The following is a 15579-nucleotide window of genomic DNA, read 5'->3' on the forward strand; positions in this document are numbered from 1 at the left end:
GGAAATTGCCCAGCAGGGACCTAGACCTCAGCTGTGACTCTGTGACAAGATCCTGGGTCTCGCTTCCCTGGTGAGACTGGCCTGGACTGGAAGTGCAGCGGCAACAGTGGGGTAGAAGCTGGACGGGAATTTGGGGCCCGGAACTCTGGAGGGGCTGTCGGTGAGGCGAGGACATGTCTGTCCTCTGGCTTAAGAGGCTGGCATTGGGCAGAGCTGCAGGGAAGGGGTGGGGGGCAGCTGTCAGGGAGCGGAAATGATGGGGGCAGGATGGAGAGCAGGTGGACTCCAACCCCGGGGGAGGCGGAGGAGCGGCGGCCTCTGGGGGAAGGCAGGAGGGTGTGGCAGTCTGGGGGTTTGCCCCACAAACAGGGGCTGTGCGGGGTCTGATGGAGAGGAACTCGAGGCGGGGCAGGGGCAGAGGGCAGAGTTCCTGCTGAGGGTGGTGGAGCTGTGTGCAAAGACATGCCCGTGGTGCCAGCGGGTGGCACAGGGCAGCCAGGAGTGGGGAGAAGGTTGAATGTCAGGCTCCAGAGTTCCAGGCAGAGGCGGGAACCATGAGGGCAGTTTCCTCACCACCAGGAAGGGGCTCTACAGCTCCGATCAAGGAGCCCGCTGTAGCCTGAGGTCAGCTGCCGGCCAGGACCTCAACCACAGCCTCACTCAGACACCTCTTGCAAGGAGCCATCCCAGCTTCCACTATAGGTAGGAGCAACGGAGGCTCCATCCACCCTGCAGGGCTGGTCAGCCGCAGAGGTGGACCCATTCTCTTACACATGTGCTGCCCCCAGGCACCTTCAGCATCTCAAGACCCCAACAGGATGGCTGTGGAGGGGCTGGCTGCTACTGACCTCCTGCAGGTGGTCCCACAGGTTCAGGTAGATGGTGTTCTGGTAGGCAAAGGTGTGGAGGTAGGACTGTGGAAAGACAGAGCACAGTGAGGGCACAGCTGGAGCCCCCGAGGCTCCCCGTCTGTGGTGGGCAGAGGCCCGGGTCAAGGGCCAGGGGCAGAAGGAGACCCACCCTCATGGCTGGCCCAGGGTGCGGTACTCACTGCCAGGCCCTGCTTGAATACGTCCTCGGACAGGAAGCTGGAGAGCATCCTGAGGACTGAGGCGCCCTGGGGTGGGGGTGAGGGGGCGCTCAGAAGGCTGTGCAGAGCCACAAGGACCCTGTGCCCCCAGACCCCGGCTTCAGTGAGGCCCCTCCAGGCCAAGTCCCCACCTCCTTCCCCGTGCCCCACGAGGAGCGGGCTGCACCTTGCTGTAGGAGATGGAGTCAAACAGCTCACTGATCTGGGCCGGCGTGTTGATCTCCGAGGTGGGAGTGGACAGCGGGTGAGAGGAGGCCAGTGCATCCACGGCCATCACGCGGTACACATCATTCAGCACCATGAGGTCTTTCTGCAAATTCCCCAGGGCCATCAGGAGACTGGCCTGGTAGCGGTGGCCCAGGTCTCCCTCCACACCTCCTGCACCGGACCCCAGGGCAGCTGGCTCACCAAGTTCCAGGTGGGCTCCGCATAGTCAGCACCCAGGTACTCCACGTACGAGGCGAAGCCCTCGTTCAGCCACAGGTCATTCCACCACTCTATGGTCACCAGGTTCCCGAACCACTGCGTGGGGAGGGGTCAGCTGGGCAAGCCACGCCCAGGCTGGGCACTGAGAATCCCCAGAACTACCCTCCCCAGGGCTGGCCATCTGCCAGCCCTTCAACACCGCCTTCAACACCATCGTGACCCCTTCAGCACCACCTTCAACACCATCGTGACCCCTTCCTGCTGCCCTGCCAGGCGGCACCCTCCTCCCTTCTCAGCAGCCTGGGGCGGATCCTGGACCTGCACCATCTCCTCTCGGAGCCCCTGTTTCCTTCTCCACACTCCCCAAGATGGGGTCTACCTGGTGGGCCAGCTCATGAGCAATCACAGTGACCACCCGCTCCTTGTTGCTGCTGGAGGAGGACAGGGGGTCGAACAGCAGGGAGTTCTCCCGGTAGGTCACCAGTCCCCAGTTCTCCATGGCACCGGCGTTGAAGTCGGGCAGGCCAATCTGGTCTGGGGAGGCGAGGCCATTGGCAGGATGGCCTCCGGGAGTGGAGCTCCATCCACTGCCTCCCTCCTCAAGGACCTCTCCTCACCTGATTTTGGGAGTGGGTAGGGTGTGTCATAATGACCAGCAAAGAAGTTAAGGATGGGGCCTGTCACGTTCAGGGCATAATCGCCGTGGCCTGCTGCAATGGCACTGGGCCGGGCCCAGATCCGGATCTGCAGGGTGTGAGGAAGAAGCAGGCCAGGGGCTCCTGTTTGATCCTGGGGCAGGTAGGCTGGGTCCCAGGGCCCAGTGGGCTGGGGGGATCCCTGATGGGCCAGAGCTGGGGGCCAATCAAGCTAAACCTAGAGGCCTGGTCAGCAGAGGGGAACGCTAGGGGGGTCTGGAGGCTGTGGGTCCTAGAGAAGGGCCTTTGGAGAATAACAATCATCATAGCCACCGTCTGTCTGGAACCGGTGGGTCAGGAACTCTCTTCATGAGGAGAAACCATTGCTTTCATTTTTCAGGTGCAGAAATGGAGAACCAGAGAACAAGACACTTGCTTGAAATCACTCAGAGGTGGGATTCAAACCCTGGCCTAACGATTCAGAAACGGGCACAGGGATGAGGAGAACAGGAAGACCCCTCAAGCCGGGGCCAGCCCATATGAAGGAGAGAAGGTCCTAGCCTCATACCAAGACATCATTGGCTGCCTGCTTCTCCACGTAGTCGAACTCACTGACAATGAAGGCCAGCAAGTACGTGGACATCTTGGGCGTGGTCTGGAACTCAGTGACATTCCAGTTGGGGTCTTCTGGAAGTGGGGTGCTGGGACCTGGGCAGGGAGCATGCGTGTGTGAGGATGCACCCTCCTGCCCCACACCCCAGCCCAGAGTGCCTGCTCCCTGGCCGTGTGGCCGCAGGCAGGGCCCACTCACCTTTGGGAAGCATGTTGGACAGGGCTGTCAGGTCCTTGGGGTGGATAATCGTGATGTTGAACTCGGCCTTCATGGCCGGCTCATCGAAGCATGGGAAGGACTTCCGGGCATCTGCGGCCTGCATCTGTGTTGTGGCCACCACCCTGCCCCAACGGGAAAGTTAGAGGGTGTGCCAGGGCTGGGGGTATGGGAGGGGCTCTGAGGATGCTACCAGGCGTGCAGGGAAAGGGGTACATGGAAGGCTGCCCCAGCCTAACCCCTGCTCCTGCTCCCACCCCCGCCTCCCTGGGAGCCTCCGGAGCCCTGCCAGGCCAGCTGACTGGTGGGGATTGGGGCTCCTTCTGGATTCAGGATGCCAGCAGGCTCTCAGGGACCTCGGGTGAGTTTCTCTCCTCTGAGCCTCGGTTTTCCTGTCTGTCCAAGGGACACTCCGTCCCTCATCCCCAGCTCCCTGGTGAGGGGTGGGGAAGCCCTCCCAGTTTGGCGCATTGGCAGCTGCTCTGCCAGCAGCTGGAGGTGAAGCAATGGGCCAGTCTCGGGCTCCACAGGGTTCAAAGGCCTGCAAGCTAAGTCCTTCCTTGGCCCTCAGAATCCAGCCTCGCCTCAGCACCTCGGATCCACCCCACCGGGCAGCCCAGCCGGAACTCACTTTTTGACATTGCCCTCCATGTACTCGCTGCGGTAGAAGCCCGCCAGGTCATCTGCCAACTCCCCCTCGAACTCGCTGTCCATCTCATACTGGCTGTCCTTCACCAGGGAGCCCTTGAGGTGCACCACCAGGTACTCGGTGGGCTCCACCAGCTCGGTCTTGTCAATGCTGGGGGGCTGGGAGCCTCCCACACCACGCAGGACCACCCTGTGCTCCTGGCTGAGGGTGTAGTTGAGCTTCTTGCTGTGGATGATGATGACGTCAGTGGCCTCCTTGCAGGTGAAACGGACAGTGCTGGAGCCCTTAAAAACATACAGGCCCCTTTCATTGGGGGTGAGGTACGGTCTCAGCGTCACCTGGTAGGAATCGGGTTTCAGCGTGTTGGGGAGGCGGTAACGATTCCACGCTTTACTTTGGTCCAAGGTGGTGGCCGAGGTGGGGTTGGTGGTGGCTGAGGCGGACGGGGTGGTGGAGGCCTCGGGGGAGCTGTTGGCGTTCTTGTTCTTCTCCTGGGAGTACACCACTGACAGTGCGATGATCGTGCACACGGCTGCCACGCCCAGGATGATCCCCAAGATGCCCAGGGACTTGGAAATGTAGAAGCCCTTGGCCATGGTGATGGTGGGGAGGCGGCTCAGGGAGCCTCAGGCCAGGCAGAGAACGGAGCAGCCCCAGGCCGGGCTTATATCCCCGAAGGGGAGGAGCCCCACAACAGGCAGACTGGGCAAAAATTAACCAGGGCTCCAACAGGCGAAGGTCACTGGACTGGGCAGAGGCACGCTCCGCCTGGGGAGAGGAGATCCAGGAACGGTGTGTGGAGCTGGGCTCGGGGGGTGCCTGCTGGAAGCAAACAGTGTCTGGTTACAGGCTGCAGGCGGCCTGGGATCAGGCCCGAGGGCTGAAGGGCAGGCTTCCGGCTGTGGGCCCAGCGGGTAGAGCAAGCGGCCAGGTGGCATTGCATTGATCTGCTTGAGAGCTGAGAGGGTGGGAACAGCATCAGAACTGAGGTTAGAGTCAGGGAAGGACTTCCCAGGGGCAAGAGGTGGGTGGTGCACAGAGAAGGGGTTCCCGGCTCCTATTAAGAATACACTGGGGTCACCCCTTTGGTTGCATCTCTGGAAGGATGCCAGGGGCTCCTCAGTGACAAGGTCCCAGCCTCCCTTGCATTCTTCAAGAGCAGGGAGTTCCTCCAGATTCCCCTCCCTGCTGCTTCTTGCCAAATACTTTTTCCTCCATTATCAGCTCACGGAATAAAATGAAATGAGTTGTTTTGCTTTTTTGCTGAAGGCTTCACCTCTTTCCAGCTGTGACCTTGAGCAGGTAACTTTACCCTTCTGAACCTCTCTCCTCATAAATAAATAACAGTATTTGCTTCTCAGGTTTGTTGAACAGATTTAATGAGAAAACATATTAAACACCAAATAGCAGAATGATTAAAAATCATTCCCAGCTGGGCGTGGTGGCTCATGCCTGTAATCCCAGCACTTTGGAAGGCCGAGGTGGGTGAATCACGAGGTTAGGAGTTCAAGACCAGCCTGGCCAACATGGCGAAACCCCGTCTCTACTAAAAATACAAAAAAATTAGTTGGGCATGGTGGCAGGCGCCTGTAATCCCAGCTACTCGGGAGGCTGAGGCAGAGAATTGCTTGAATCTGGGAGGCAGAGGTTGCAGTGAGCTGAGATCGCACCACTGCACTCCAGCCTGGGTGACAGAGTGAGACTCTGACTCAAAAGAAAAAAGAAAAAAATCATTCCCTTCTTTCTTACCCAAAGCTCAACCACTGCCTCTTTCTATCCTTGGTAGAAATGAAGATATTACTCACCATACAAAATAAAATACACACCTTACAGGAAAATTATGTTCATTGTCACTTTCCCCATCCACCAGCCCAGTTTCTCCGACCTCAACACTGCCTGACCTCACTCCACATCCAGTTCACCCACATTCCCCCATCGCAAGATGCACTTGGTCAAAGCCATTCTCATCATTTATGTGGACACAACAGCGCCCTTATGGGACTCCCTGCCTCCCTTCGGGCCTGCTTGAACCTGCTCAACACAAATTGGATCATTTTACGCCACTGCTAAAAAAACCCTTCCTTTTGCTTGTAGAGTCCAGACCAGACCTTCTAAAGGAACCCACAAGCCCGGGTACAGTCAGCCTGCCCATTTCCCGGCCTCTTCCCCTCTGTTGCAGTGCCCCAGCCACTCTGGCCTTCATCAAGCCCCAGGGCCTTGGCACAACCTGTTCCCTCTGCCTGGATCTTCTCTTCCCTATTGCCTTGGTTAATTCCTTTCCATCCTACAAGTCTTCCGCAGCGAAGCTGCCCTGACCTCCCTGACCAAGTCAAGCTCCTATGAGCTCCATTAGCTCCACAAACCTGTTCTGCAAAGCCCCAGAACTCAGAGCGGTCTTCCCTTTGATCTGTGTGGTGATAACTTGAGTCCTGGACTGCAGGCCCCATGACAGCAGGGCCTCACCAGCACTTAGCACAGTGCCTGGCACACAGTAGGTCCTCATTACTGAGATGTTGAGTGGATACGCACATGCACGAAGGACTGAGTAAATGAATGAATGAGTCAGTCCAGGAGAAACTCCTTACCAAAGTCTTTCGGGCCTCTGTCTCCCAGCTTGTCCCCACCCCACACCTGCCCCAGGAGAAGTGCCTGCCGCTTCTGAGCCCTTCTCCAAGCATGGCAGGCAGGCCGGACTCGTGCCAGGCCCCAGCATGTCAGGGCCCACATGCCTTCCTGCTCCCTCAGCTCTGCTCCCTGAGGGCCTCACCCGTCTGCCACCCCTGCCACCCCTGCCACCCCTGAGCTTGCAGGAAGGCTTGTTAAATAAATGCAATGTGTGAACTGAAGGGACATGTGGATTAGTTCAATCAGGCATAAGCAAAACACAAATGCCTGCCGCCTCTCATCTGGTGAGTGGAGGCCGAGTCTGAGCACAGGGTCTTTGGGGGAGTCCTGGGTGCCCACCTTTGAGACTGAGGGTGTTCTGAGCCTTTGGCATTTCCCCAAGGGGCCTTGGTCTGGGACCAGCGTGGACTTCTCACTGCAGTGACTAGCAGACACCCCATTAGGCTTGGGTGATGACCCCAAGGGGCACTCGTGCGAAATCAGGTGTCAGGAAGGGCTCCAGCTTGGGCGTGGTGAGAGAGGGAGCAGTGGCTCCCAGCACATGCTGCCAGGCTCCTCCCATCAGGGTGGCATTCGAGGGAGGCCATCTTTACAGCACCCCCCAGGCTGGCACTGGGGCGCCATGCCTGCCCATGAAAAGCCTTTTGATATGTCCCTGACTGAGCCTGCAGCTCCCTCCCACCTTTGCAGCAGAAAGACCCACAAGTCGGCCTGGACTAATCCCTTTTCTAAACAAAGAAAGAGGCCCTGCCTGGCCCACCATGGTCTCTTCCTGTTTGCTTTGGACTCAGACCATAGGCCCAGCTGGCTGGAATCTTTACTCTTCTGGACAAGGCCTCTGGTCTTCCAAGTTGGTGCAGCAGGTAGCCCAAAGTTGGCTCTATAATGAGAGGTCCCTGCTCTAGGCACCAGGACAACCCAGGCTGGGGGCACAGAGACAGCCATGCTCTGCAGCCCCCACCTTCAGGAACACACAAAAGGGCTTCCCTCCTCCAGCCCCCTGCCACAGCCCAGGCCTGGCCACCTCCACACCCCATCGGGCAGTGGCGGCTATGCTGCCCTCCCCTGTCACCCAACCCCACCAGCACATGTCAGCAGAGGGCTCTCCCTAAGAGTGTGGGTGGGACTCTCCCATTCAAACCTGGTGCCCAGCCTGCAGAGTGAAACCTCAACTCTGGCTTGGGCCTTAATACCTTCTGTGAACTTGACCCTCTGGCCTGTCTTCTTTCTACTGCTCGCTGTGGCTCCAGCTGCCAGCGTCTCCCCAGATCATCGGGGCTTTTTCATACCTCTGTGACTTTGCTCATTCTGTTCCCACTGCCAGGAATGCCTTTCCTCTCCCTCTTGTCAAACTCCTACTCATCCTTCAAAACCCAACTCAATGTCACTGCCTTATCATGCACACCAGCCCCCACTCCCCTCTGTGCTTCCCCAGTCTCCAGTTCCACAGCACTTAGGAAAATGCCACTGAGGCTGAGTGTGGTAGCTCATGCCTGTAATCCCAGCACTTTAGGAGGCCGAGGCGGGCAGATCACGAGGTCAGGAGTTCAAGACCAGCCTGGCCAATATGGTGAAACCTCGTCTCTAATAAAAATACAAAAAATTAGCTGGGCATGGTAGCAGGTGCCTGTAATCCCAGCTACTCGGGAGGCTGAGGCAGGAGAATTGCTTGAACCCGGGAGGCGGAGGTTGCAGTGAGCCGAGATTGTGCCACTGCACTGCAGCCTGGGGGACGGTGTAAGACTCTGTCTCAAAAAATAAATAAATAAATAAATAAAAATACAAAATTAGCTGGGCATGGTGGCGCACGCCTGTAGTCCCAGCTACTTGGGGGGCTGAGGCAGAAGAATCGCTCAAACTCAAGAGGTGGAGGTTGCAGTGGGCGGAGATCGTGCCACTACACTCCAGTCTGGATGACAACAGAACGAGACTGTTTCAAAAAAGAAAAAAAGAAAAACGCTACTGATGTGTTCAAAAGCCTGCTGCTACACCTAAGCACCTCAAAGGAAGGCTTGGTGGCATCGTATGCCCCTCCACGCCTAGTACAAGGCAGGAGCCCAACACATGTTGGCCAAGTGAATGACAACACCTACAGTCCTTGCCATGACCTACAGGGCCCATGTGATCCAGTCCCCAGTGATTCTCTGGCCTCATCTCAAGCGCTCTCCCCCGTCACTTCTGTGCTCCACCCCAGTGGCCTCTTTCAGTTCAAGTCCAACCTGTTTTTCCCTCCTTCATTCTCCCTCCCCCCTACACACAAGCTGATCCTTGGACCTGGAAAGCTTCCTGCCTTTGCTTCATCCACTGCCCACTTGCCCTGGAGACTCAAGTCAGTGGTGCTGCCCCCAGGCAGCCCTCCAAGTGCCTCCATGAGGGTAGCACCAGGTGTGCCGTATCCTCTACACCTGGCGTGCAATGGGCGGGCAACACGTGCTTGTGGAATGGGGCATCAGTGCAAGAATGAGAGACAGCAGTTAAGGATGGAACTTCAGAGCCTTGATCCTCGGGACAGGTTCCACCCTCCCTACCCAACATTCCTTCCTGGGCTTCTGGGTTGTGCACAAACCACCTTCGTGATCCACCTTTGTGATTATTTACTTCATATTTTTCTTTAAATCAATTCACTTTCTTAGCCTCCTTCTGAGTGATAATAAAATCATGGTTGGATGTGTTAATTTATATTAACAATTCATGACTATTGGTTTAAAAATTGTTCCTCAGCCGGGCGTGTTGGCTCATGCTTGTAATCCCTGCACTTTGTGAGGCTGAGGCGGGCGGACCACGAGGTCAGCAGATCGAGACCATCCTGGCTAACACGGTGAAACCTCATCTCTACTAAAAATACAAAAAATTAGCCGGGCGTGGTGGCGGGTGCCTGTAATCCCAACTACTCGGGAGGCTGACACAGGAGAATGACGTGAACCTGGGAGGCGGAGGTTGCAGTGAGCCGAAATCGTGCCACTGCACTCCAGCCTGGGCGACAGAGTGAGACTATGTCTCAATAAAAAAAAAAAAAAAGAAAAAGAAAAAAACTGTTCCTCTAGGTAGTTCCTAAAAGCATCTTGTCCAGTTGCACCCACTTTGGGAACTGCTGCTTCACCCTGTATGATGTTGGGGGTGGTGGCCCTGTGGGTTGTCTTTGGTGCAGGCCCTTTCTGCCGGTGAGCAAAATGCATGTGTTCCTTTCACTGTGAATTTTTTGACGGGGTAGAAGCCAAGCTCTCAACTCACCTCAACTAAAGCAGCCTTTCTATGGGTTTATGTATTATTTCTCTGCCTATGTTTTAGTCCAGAAAACGTAAGTTGTTCTAAACTAAAACCAAAGCCAAAACCAAAAAACATAAAGGTTGACGACAATCATGCCAGGGCATATCTAAGTCACAGTCGCAGTGTGGAAGATACCCACACTTGTGGGTGGGGAGAGGCTCCTTGGTCTCAGATGTGAAGTACAAGAGGCTTTCTACTCTAATATGAAGACTCCAGGAGCCTGGGAGGGGCTGTAGTCGGGAAAGCTGAGCACCCGTGGCCGGGTGAGCTGCTGTGTTATCCATGCTCCATCCCCGACCACTGGGTCCTTGGGTAGGCCCCACCCACTCCCAATCAGTGTCCCTGACTGTGAACTATGAGACTAGGAGCTCAGGGACAACGTGGGGCTCATTGTCTGCTCTGACGGAGCAGTGAGTGAGAAGGGTAGGGACGAGGCTGGGGCTGGGCCAGGGCACACTCTGTCCCCGCAGGCCCCTGGCTTTCTCCCAGGCTTCTGAGGCCTCCGCCCATAGCTGCATCACCCCAGGGTGCTTCCTCTGGGAGCCTTGGACGTTGCCCCTCCTGCAAGAACCTCAGAAGGCCCCAGTGGGAAGTTGCCTCTCATCAGCCTCTTCAGCCCAATGCGGGGCACACAGGAGGGAAGGAGCGGAGGCATTTGTGGGTGGGGGAAGTACACATAGGGGTTGTGTGGGGCCACAGATCCTGCCTGGCAACTCCTATCTGCCAGATGGGGGGTGATTATCCTGGTGAGACACATGGTAGGTGAAACTGAGCACCTACTATGTGCCCTACCAGGATAATCACCCCCATTTGGCAAATGAGGACACCGAGGCACAGAAAGGTTGTGATTTGCCCAAGGTCACACAGCTAGTTAGCAGCAGGTTCAACAGCTTAACTACATATGCCTCCTAAAAATGTCCTCCCATACAGCCCCTCACATCTACTGTGGCCGTGCCAAGGGGCGTTGAAGACACAGGAGGAGACACGCACCCATTTGGCCAGACCAAGGCTGGGAGCTGGGGGTAGTTCTCGGAAGTAGAACTTGTTAGCCAGGGAGTGCTGGGGGCTGCTTCCAGACACAGGCCTGTGGAGGACCCACATCTTGCCTCCAAGGTGTGACTGGGACCACTGCGGGGCCAGGAGTGACAGGCACCCGGGGTGAAGCCCAGGCTAGGGATAGATGGCTGCCAGCCAAGGTGAATAAGGGCACCCCAGGGCCTCAGTGTGCAGCTGACACACTGTCCATGCCACGCCTCCAGGGCTGTCCAGGAGCCCCAGCATAGGGTTCCAGATCTCCCACCAGAGCCAGCCCAGGAACTGGACCCAGTTCCAATACCTCGGCTCTTTCCGACATGGGGACCCCCATCTATATCCTCAGAATGCCTAGCATACAATTCTTACAGCGATGGGGCTGGAGGCCTTAGCTTAAAGGCTGTAGCAGTGTAAGGAGCACCAGTGTGTAACGAAGGTCTCACTCCCCAGAAGGCTCTGGGGGAAGCACAGGGCAGGGGGCTGGGCTGCCTCAAGACTCTGGGCCGGTTTCCCCATCTGTGAAGCAGGAGCAGCGCTTTGGGTGGCCTCCTTGCACTCATAGTGTGGCCTTGGGGGCTAGGGCTCCACAGGAAGGTGGCTGAGAGTGGATGAGGGCTGCATGGGCCCAGCACACCCTCCCATAGGGAGAGGGGAGTCTACCCTCTTCCCTGCCCAGCTCCCCCATACCCACTGGGGCCAGCCAGCCTTCCTGTGGGACAGAGGCCGTCCCCACTTCCTCCTGGCCACCCCTACCCGACACGCCCCCCTCCCCGCCACAAAACACATGCCCTGAGGGGCCTCTGGTCCAAGCCTTCCCTTTCACAGGTGAATTAACTGAGGCCCAGTAAGGTCAGGGCGTTTAGAGACTCAGGGATGAAGCCACATCAGACCTCAGGTCTGGCTGAGACCAGGGCTCTGACCACCCCCGAACACGGCCTGGCAGGTTGCAGTCCAGGAGCTGAGGTGGGGGAGGAGTGGGGATCAAGTCACAAAACCCCAGGACATAGCCCACCTGGGCCGTCCCTGCCCACCGCACTGCTGGGGGGGGGTTCTGGAGTTATTTGGGGAAAGGATCCCATTGGCCCTGTTTAGGGGACCTCTTCCCAGACCAGGAGTGGATTGCAATGGGGCCCTGGATCTGTCTCAGTTGCTCACCAGGGAGGGCGTGGAATAGGCTCCACAACCCCCAAACCTCGGTCCCCATCCATGCCCTGGCATCTTGGCCGGGTTGTAGGAGCGAGGGAGAACGCGACTGTAACGCGGGCGTTGAGCACCTAGAGTTCCCCTTCCTCTTCACCGAGAGCTGCGGCGGAGGCTTTAGACCCAGGAGCGAGATCTAAGGTTAAAGAAGGGGCCTCTGAGCCCAGTCTTGGCCAGAGACCCCACAGGCGGGCCGGGTTCGCCCTTTGCCTTCGGCCGCGCCCCACCCACCAGGGACGGAGTGGCGGCGGCCGAGCTGGGTCCACCGGCCGCAGCTTGGCTCCGCTCTGCCGCCCTCCCCGTCCGTCCTCCCCAGGCTCCCGCCGCCCTCGCCCACCCTGGGGCCCCCTCCCCAGATGGGAGCCCCTCCGACCCCTGCGAGGCCCGCTGGGGACCCACTTGGCCGCGAGATCGTAGTGGGAGCTCGGCCAAAAGAATTCTTCGCTTTCCCTGGCCCTCAGTTTACCTATCTGGGAAGAGGGGCGTCGCGGCCGTAGAAGTCCAGCTCCGCACGCGCCAAGCGCTGGGTCTGCAGCTCCCTCGGTTCCCGCGCACCCAACGGCCCCGCGACCCCTACCCGCGCGCGCAGCCCCCGCCCTCCCGCCCCACTTGCCTGGGACGCCGGGCGCTGGACCCTGGACTCTGGCGGGTTCCGAGCCTTCGGGACACCGCGCTGCGCCGCCGCCGTCCCTGCCCCGCCAGCACCGGACTCCTCCTTTCCCGTCTTTTTAAAGGGCCGTAACCTGACCCGACCACTACTCCTCCCGATTCACCCCTAGCGGGCCGCCCGCCCGCAGCTCCGCCCGGGCTCCTCCCACGTCCGCCCGCGGCTTCCCGGGAGCCCCCCAGGGCTCCTCCGCTCCTCCGACGGCCCGGCCTTCCCCCGGGGCCTGGGATGCACCAGGGCTCCTGCCGCCCCCGACGGGGTCCCAGTCGCCGCAGCCCGCGGGCCCCGCCGGCCACATCTGGACGGCATCTGCCGCGGGGGAGGGGCTCAGAGCCTCGCCCTGAGTGTCCCGCAGGGAGCCTTGCGCATCCGGGGCAGGAAGCCAGCGCATCCCGTGCAGACGGGTGGTGCAGATAACGGACCCGCCACAGCACGCAATTCAACTGTCTTGGTACCTGGGACTCGTAGTTCAGAAGGCTCAGTAGCACGACCTTGCGAAAAAGCACCGGAGTCGGGAACACGCGCTTCTCATTTTTTTCTTTTTCCTTTATTTGTTTTTGAGACAGAGTCTCGCTCTGTCGCTCAGGCTGGAGTGCAGTGGCGCTTTCTCCGCTCACTGCAACTTCCTCCTCCTGGGTTCAAGCGATTCTCCTGCCTCAGCCTCCCGAGTAGCTGGGACTACAGGCGCACGCCGCCACGCCTAGTTAATTTTTGGAGTTTTAGTAGAGACAGGGTTTCACCATGTAAGGCTGGTCTCGAACTCCTGACGTCAAGTGATCCGCCCGCCTCGGCCTCCCAAAGTGCTGAGATTACAGGCGTGAGCCACCGCACCTGGCCTGCACCTCTCATCTTGATCCTACTTGCAGAGGTTGTGCAGCCGCGGGAGCCCCGCCAGGGTGGGACTCCCTGTCTCTGAGCAGCTTTACGGGGCGGTACCAGATAATATTTGTATTGGTTCCCTGTGGCTGTGGTAACACAAATGTAAAACAACACAAATTTACTATCTTACAAGTTTTGTAAAATCAGAAGTCCAAAATGGGTCTCGCTGGACTAAAAGCAAGGGGGTTGAGGGATACAGCTTTCTCCAGGCTGGAAGGGAGCCTGTTTCTTTGGCTTTTCTGGCTTCTAGAAGCTGCCCACATTCCTTGGCTGGTGGCCCCATCCATCTTCAAAGCCAGCAGTGGCCCGCCAGTCTCTCACAACCTGTCACTCTGACACCAACTGTTCTGCCTCTTGCTTCCACTGGTGAGCATCTTTGTGATTACATCGGGCCTACCCAGATAATCCAGGGTAATCTTTCTATTTTAAAACAATGGATCGGCAACTTTAATTCCACCTGCAACTGTAATTTCCCTTCGCTGGGTAGCATAACATATTCACAGATTCTGGGCATTAGAACCAGGGCATCTTTTGAGGAGGAGGATATTATTATGTCTATCACAATATTCAAGCTGACTTCCAGAATTTCAGATTTATAATCAAATTTAAGATCTTCCTTATCCATGATTGGAATCCTTGGGACAGTTAAAGCCTTGCACTGCATGGTCCAAATTGATTGCTTTGTGACTGGCTGTGTTTTATTATTTTACTTGCATTTGCTCTTCTTTTGGAAACTTCATGGAGGACCAGGGTACCTGTAGGTAGCAGCCTTCCTTCTCCTTCCTAATTTGCTCTGTACTCTTAAAAACCAGGTCACAAACATATTGGAATATAGAATTGTGTGTAAAGTAAGAGTAAGTAGGCTCTGAGCGAGACCTGAGAGGCTATTTTGTTTTTTTTTCTCTCTCCAGTCTCATACATGTCTGACTCTCTCCACTATCATATCTAGCATAATCTCCTCCATGTCTGACAAGCCAAGGAAAACACTACATCAGGCCAGGAGAGAATCTTCCCCCGGGGGCTCTGCCTCTCCCGCCCAGGCTCCGTGGAGATTTTAAGAGGAGTAAAGATCCTGCTGCGGCAGAAGTGCAGCCCAGCTTTCTGGAGGGCAGTTTGGGGACAGGAAGTAAGATCACTTTAAGAAATTTAGCCTGAAGAGGCTGGGTGTGGTGGCTCATGCCTGGAAGGCAGGTGGATCACTTGAGGTCAGGAATTCAAGACCGGCCTGGGCAACCTGGTGAAACTCTGTCTCTACTAAAACACAAAAATCAGCCAGGTGGGGTGGCGCGTGCCTGTGGTCCCATCTACTTGGGAGGCTGAGGCACGAGAATCGCTTGAACCTGGGAGGCGGAGGCTGCAGTGAGCTGAGATCACATGACTGCACTCCAGCCTCGACGACAGAGCGAGACTGTCTCAAAAAAAATAAATAAATTTAGCCTAAGGAAATAGAATATTTATGTGCAAGGCTTTTCACTGCAGTATTACTTATAATACTGGAAAATCAGAAATAGCCTAAATGGGCCAGGCGTGGTGGCTCATGCTTGTAATCCCAGCACTTTGGGAGGCCGAGGCAGGCAGATCACGAGGTCAGGAGTTCGAGACCAGCCTGACCAACACAGTGAAACCCTGTCTCTACTAAAAATACAAAAATTAGCTGGGTGTGGTAGTGGGTGCCTGCAATCCCAGCTACTGGGGAGGTTGAGGCAGGAGAATCGCTTGAACCCGGGAGGCGGAGGTTGCAGTGAGCCGAGATTGTGCCACTACACTCCAGCCTGGGTAACAGGGAGAGAGTTTGTCCCCCCTCCAAAAAAAAAAAAAAAAAAAAAAAATGAAGAGACAGTGCTTGCTCCTGCAAAAAGAAAATTCGTGGGCTCATAAACATGTAAAAAGATGTTCAATAACTCACTTATTAAGATAATGAAAATTATAACTACAAAAGATAGTATTCTTCACTTACCAGATCAGCAAAGATAAAAAAAAGTTTGGTAGGTCAGGCACAGTGGCCCATGTCTGTAATTCCAGCACTTTGGGAGGCTGAGGCAGGAGAATCACTTAAAGCCAGGAGTTCGAGACCAGCCTGGGCCACATGGCAAAACCCTGTCTCTACCAAAAAAAAAAAAAAAATTAGCCGCACGTGGTGGCACATGCCTATAGTCCCAGCTACTTGGAGGGCTGAGGTGGGAGGATTGCTTGAGCCTGAGAAGTCAAGGCTGCAGTGAGCCGTGATCGTGCCACTGCACCCCAGCCGGAGCGATAGAGTGAGTCCCTGTCTCAAAAAAA

The 15579-nt window shown here is 56.7% G+C and overlaps 1 protein-coding gene across 3 annotated transcripts in view; it reads right to left on the reverse strand.

Moving 5' to 3' along the window:
• The window catches only part of ANPEP (alanyl aminopeptidase, membrane), a 30011-nt gene extending 17437 nt beyond the window's left edge, over positions 1-12574 (reverse strand). Inside the window, exons 1-10 of one of the 3 annotated variants that reach the window (XM_024232529.3) lie at positions 12367-12574; positions 3612-4448; positions 2963-3105; positions 2720-2859; positions 2134-2260; positions 1896-2050; positions 1499-1612; positions 1257-1400; positions 1052-1117; positions 849-914 (exon numbers count right to left, since the gene is read on the reverse strand). In XM_024232529.3, the coding sequence (XP_024088297.1) occupies positions 849-914; positions 1052-1117; positions 1257-1400; positions 1499-1612; positions 1896-2050; positions 2134-2260; positions 2720-2859; positions 2963-3105; positions 3612-4225 (1569 nt within the window). In that variant the 5' untranslated portion in view covers positions 4226-4448; positions 12367-12574. Of the gene's footprint in view, positions 1-848; positions 915-1051; positions 1118-1256; positions 1401-1498; positions 1613-1895; positions 2051-2133; positions 2261-2719; positions 2860-2962; positions 3106-3611; positions 4588-12362 lie in introns of all 3 variants that reach the window. The other 2 variants (XM_063716304.1, XM_063716303.1) reach the window with 2 other exon arrangements.
• Between the last annotated feature and the right edge of the window lie 3005 nt (positions 12575-15579).

Source organism: Pongo abelii, chromosome 16 (genome assembly GCF_028885655.2).
Source record: "Pongo abelii isolate AG06213 chromosome 16, NHGRI_mPonAbe1-v2.0_pri, whole genome shotgun sequence".
Taxonomy (NCBI): Eukaryota; Metazoa; Chordata; class Mammalia; order Primates; family Hominidae; genus Pongo; species Pongo abelii.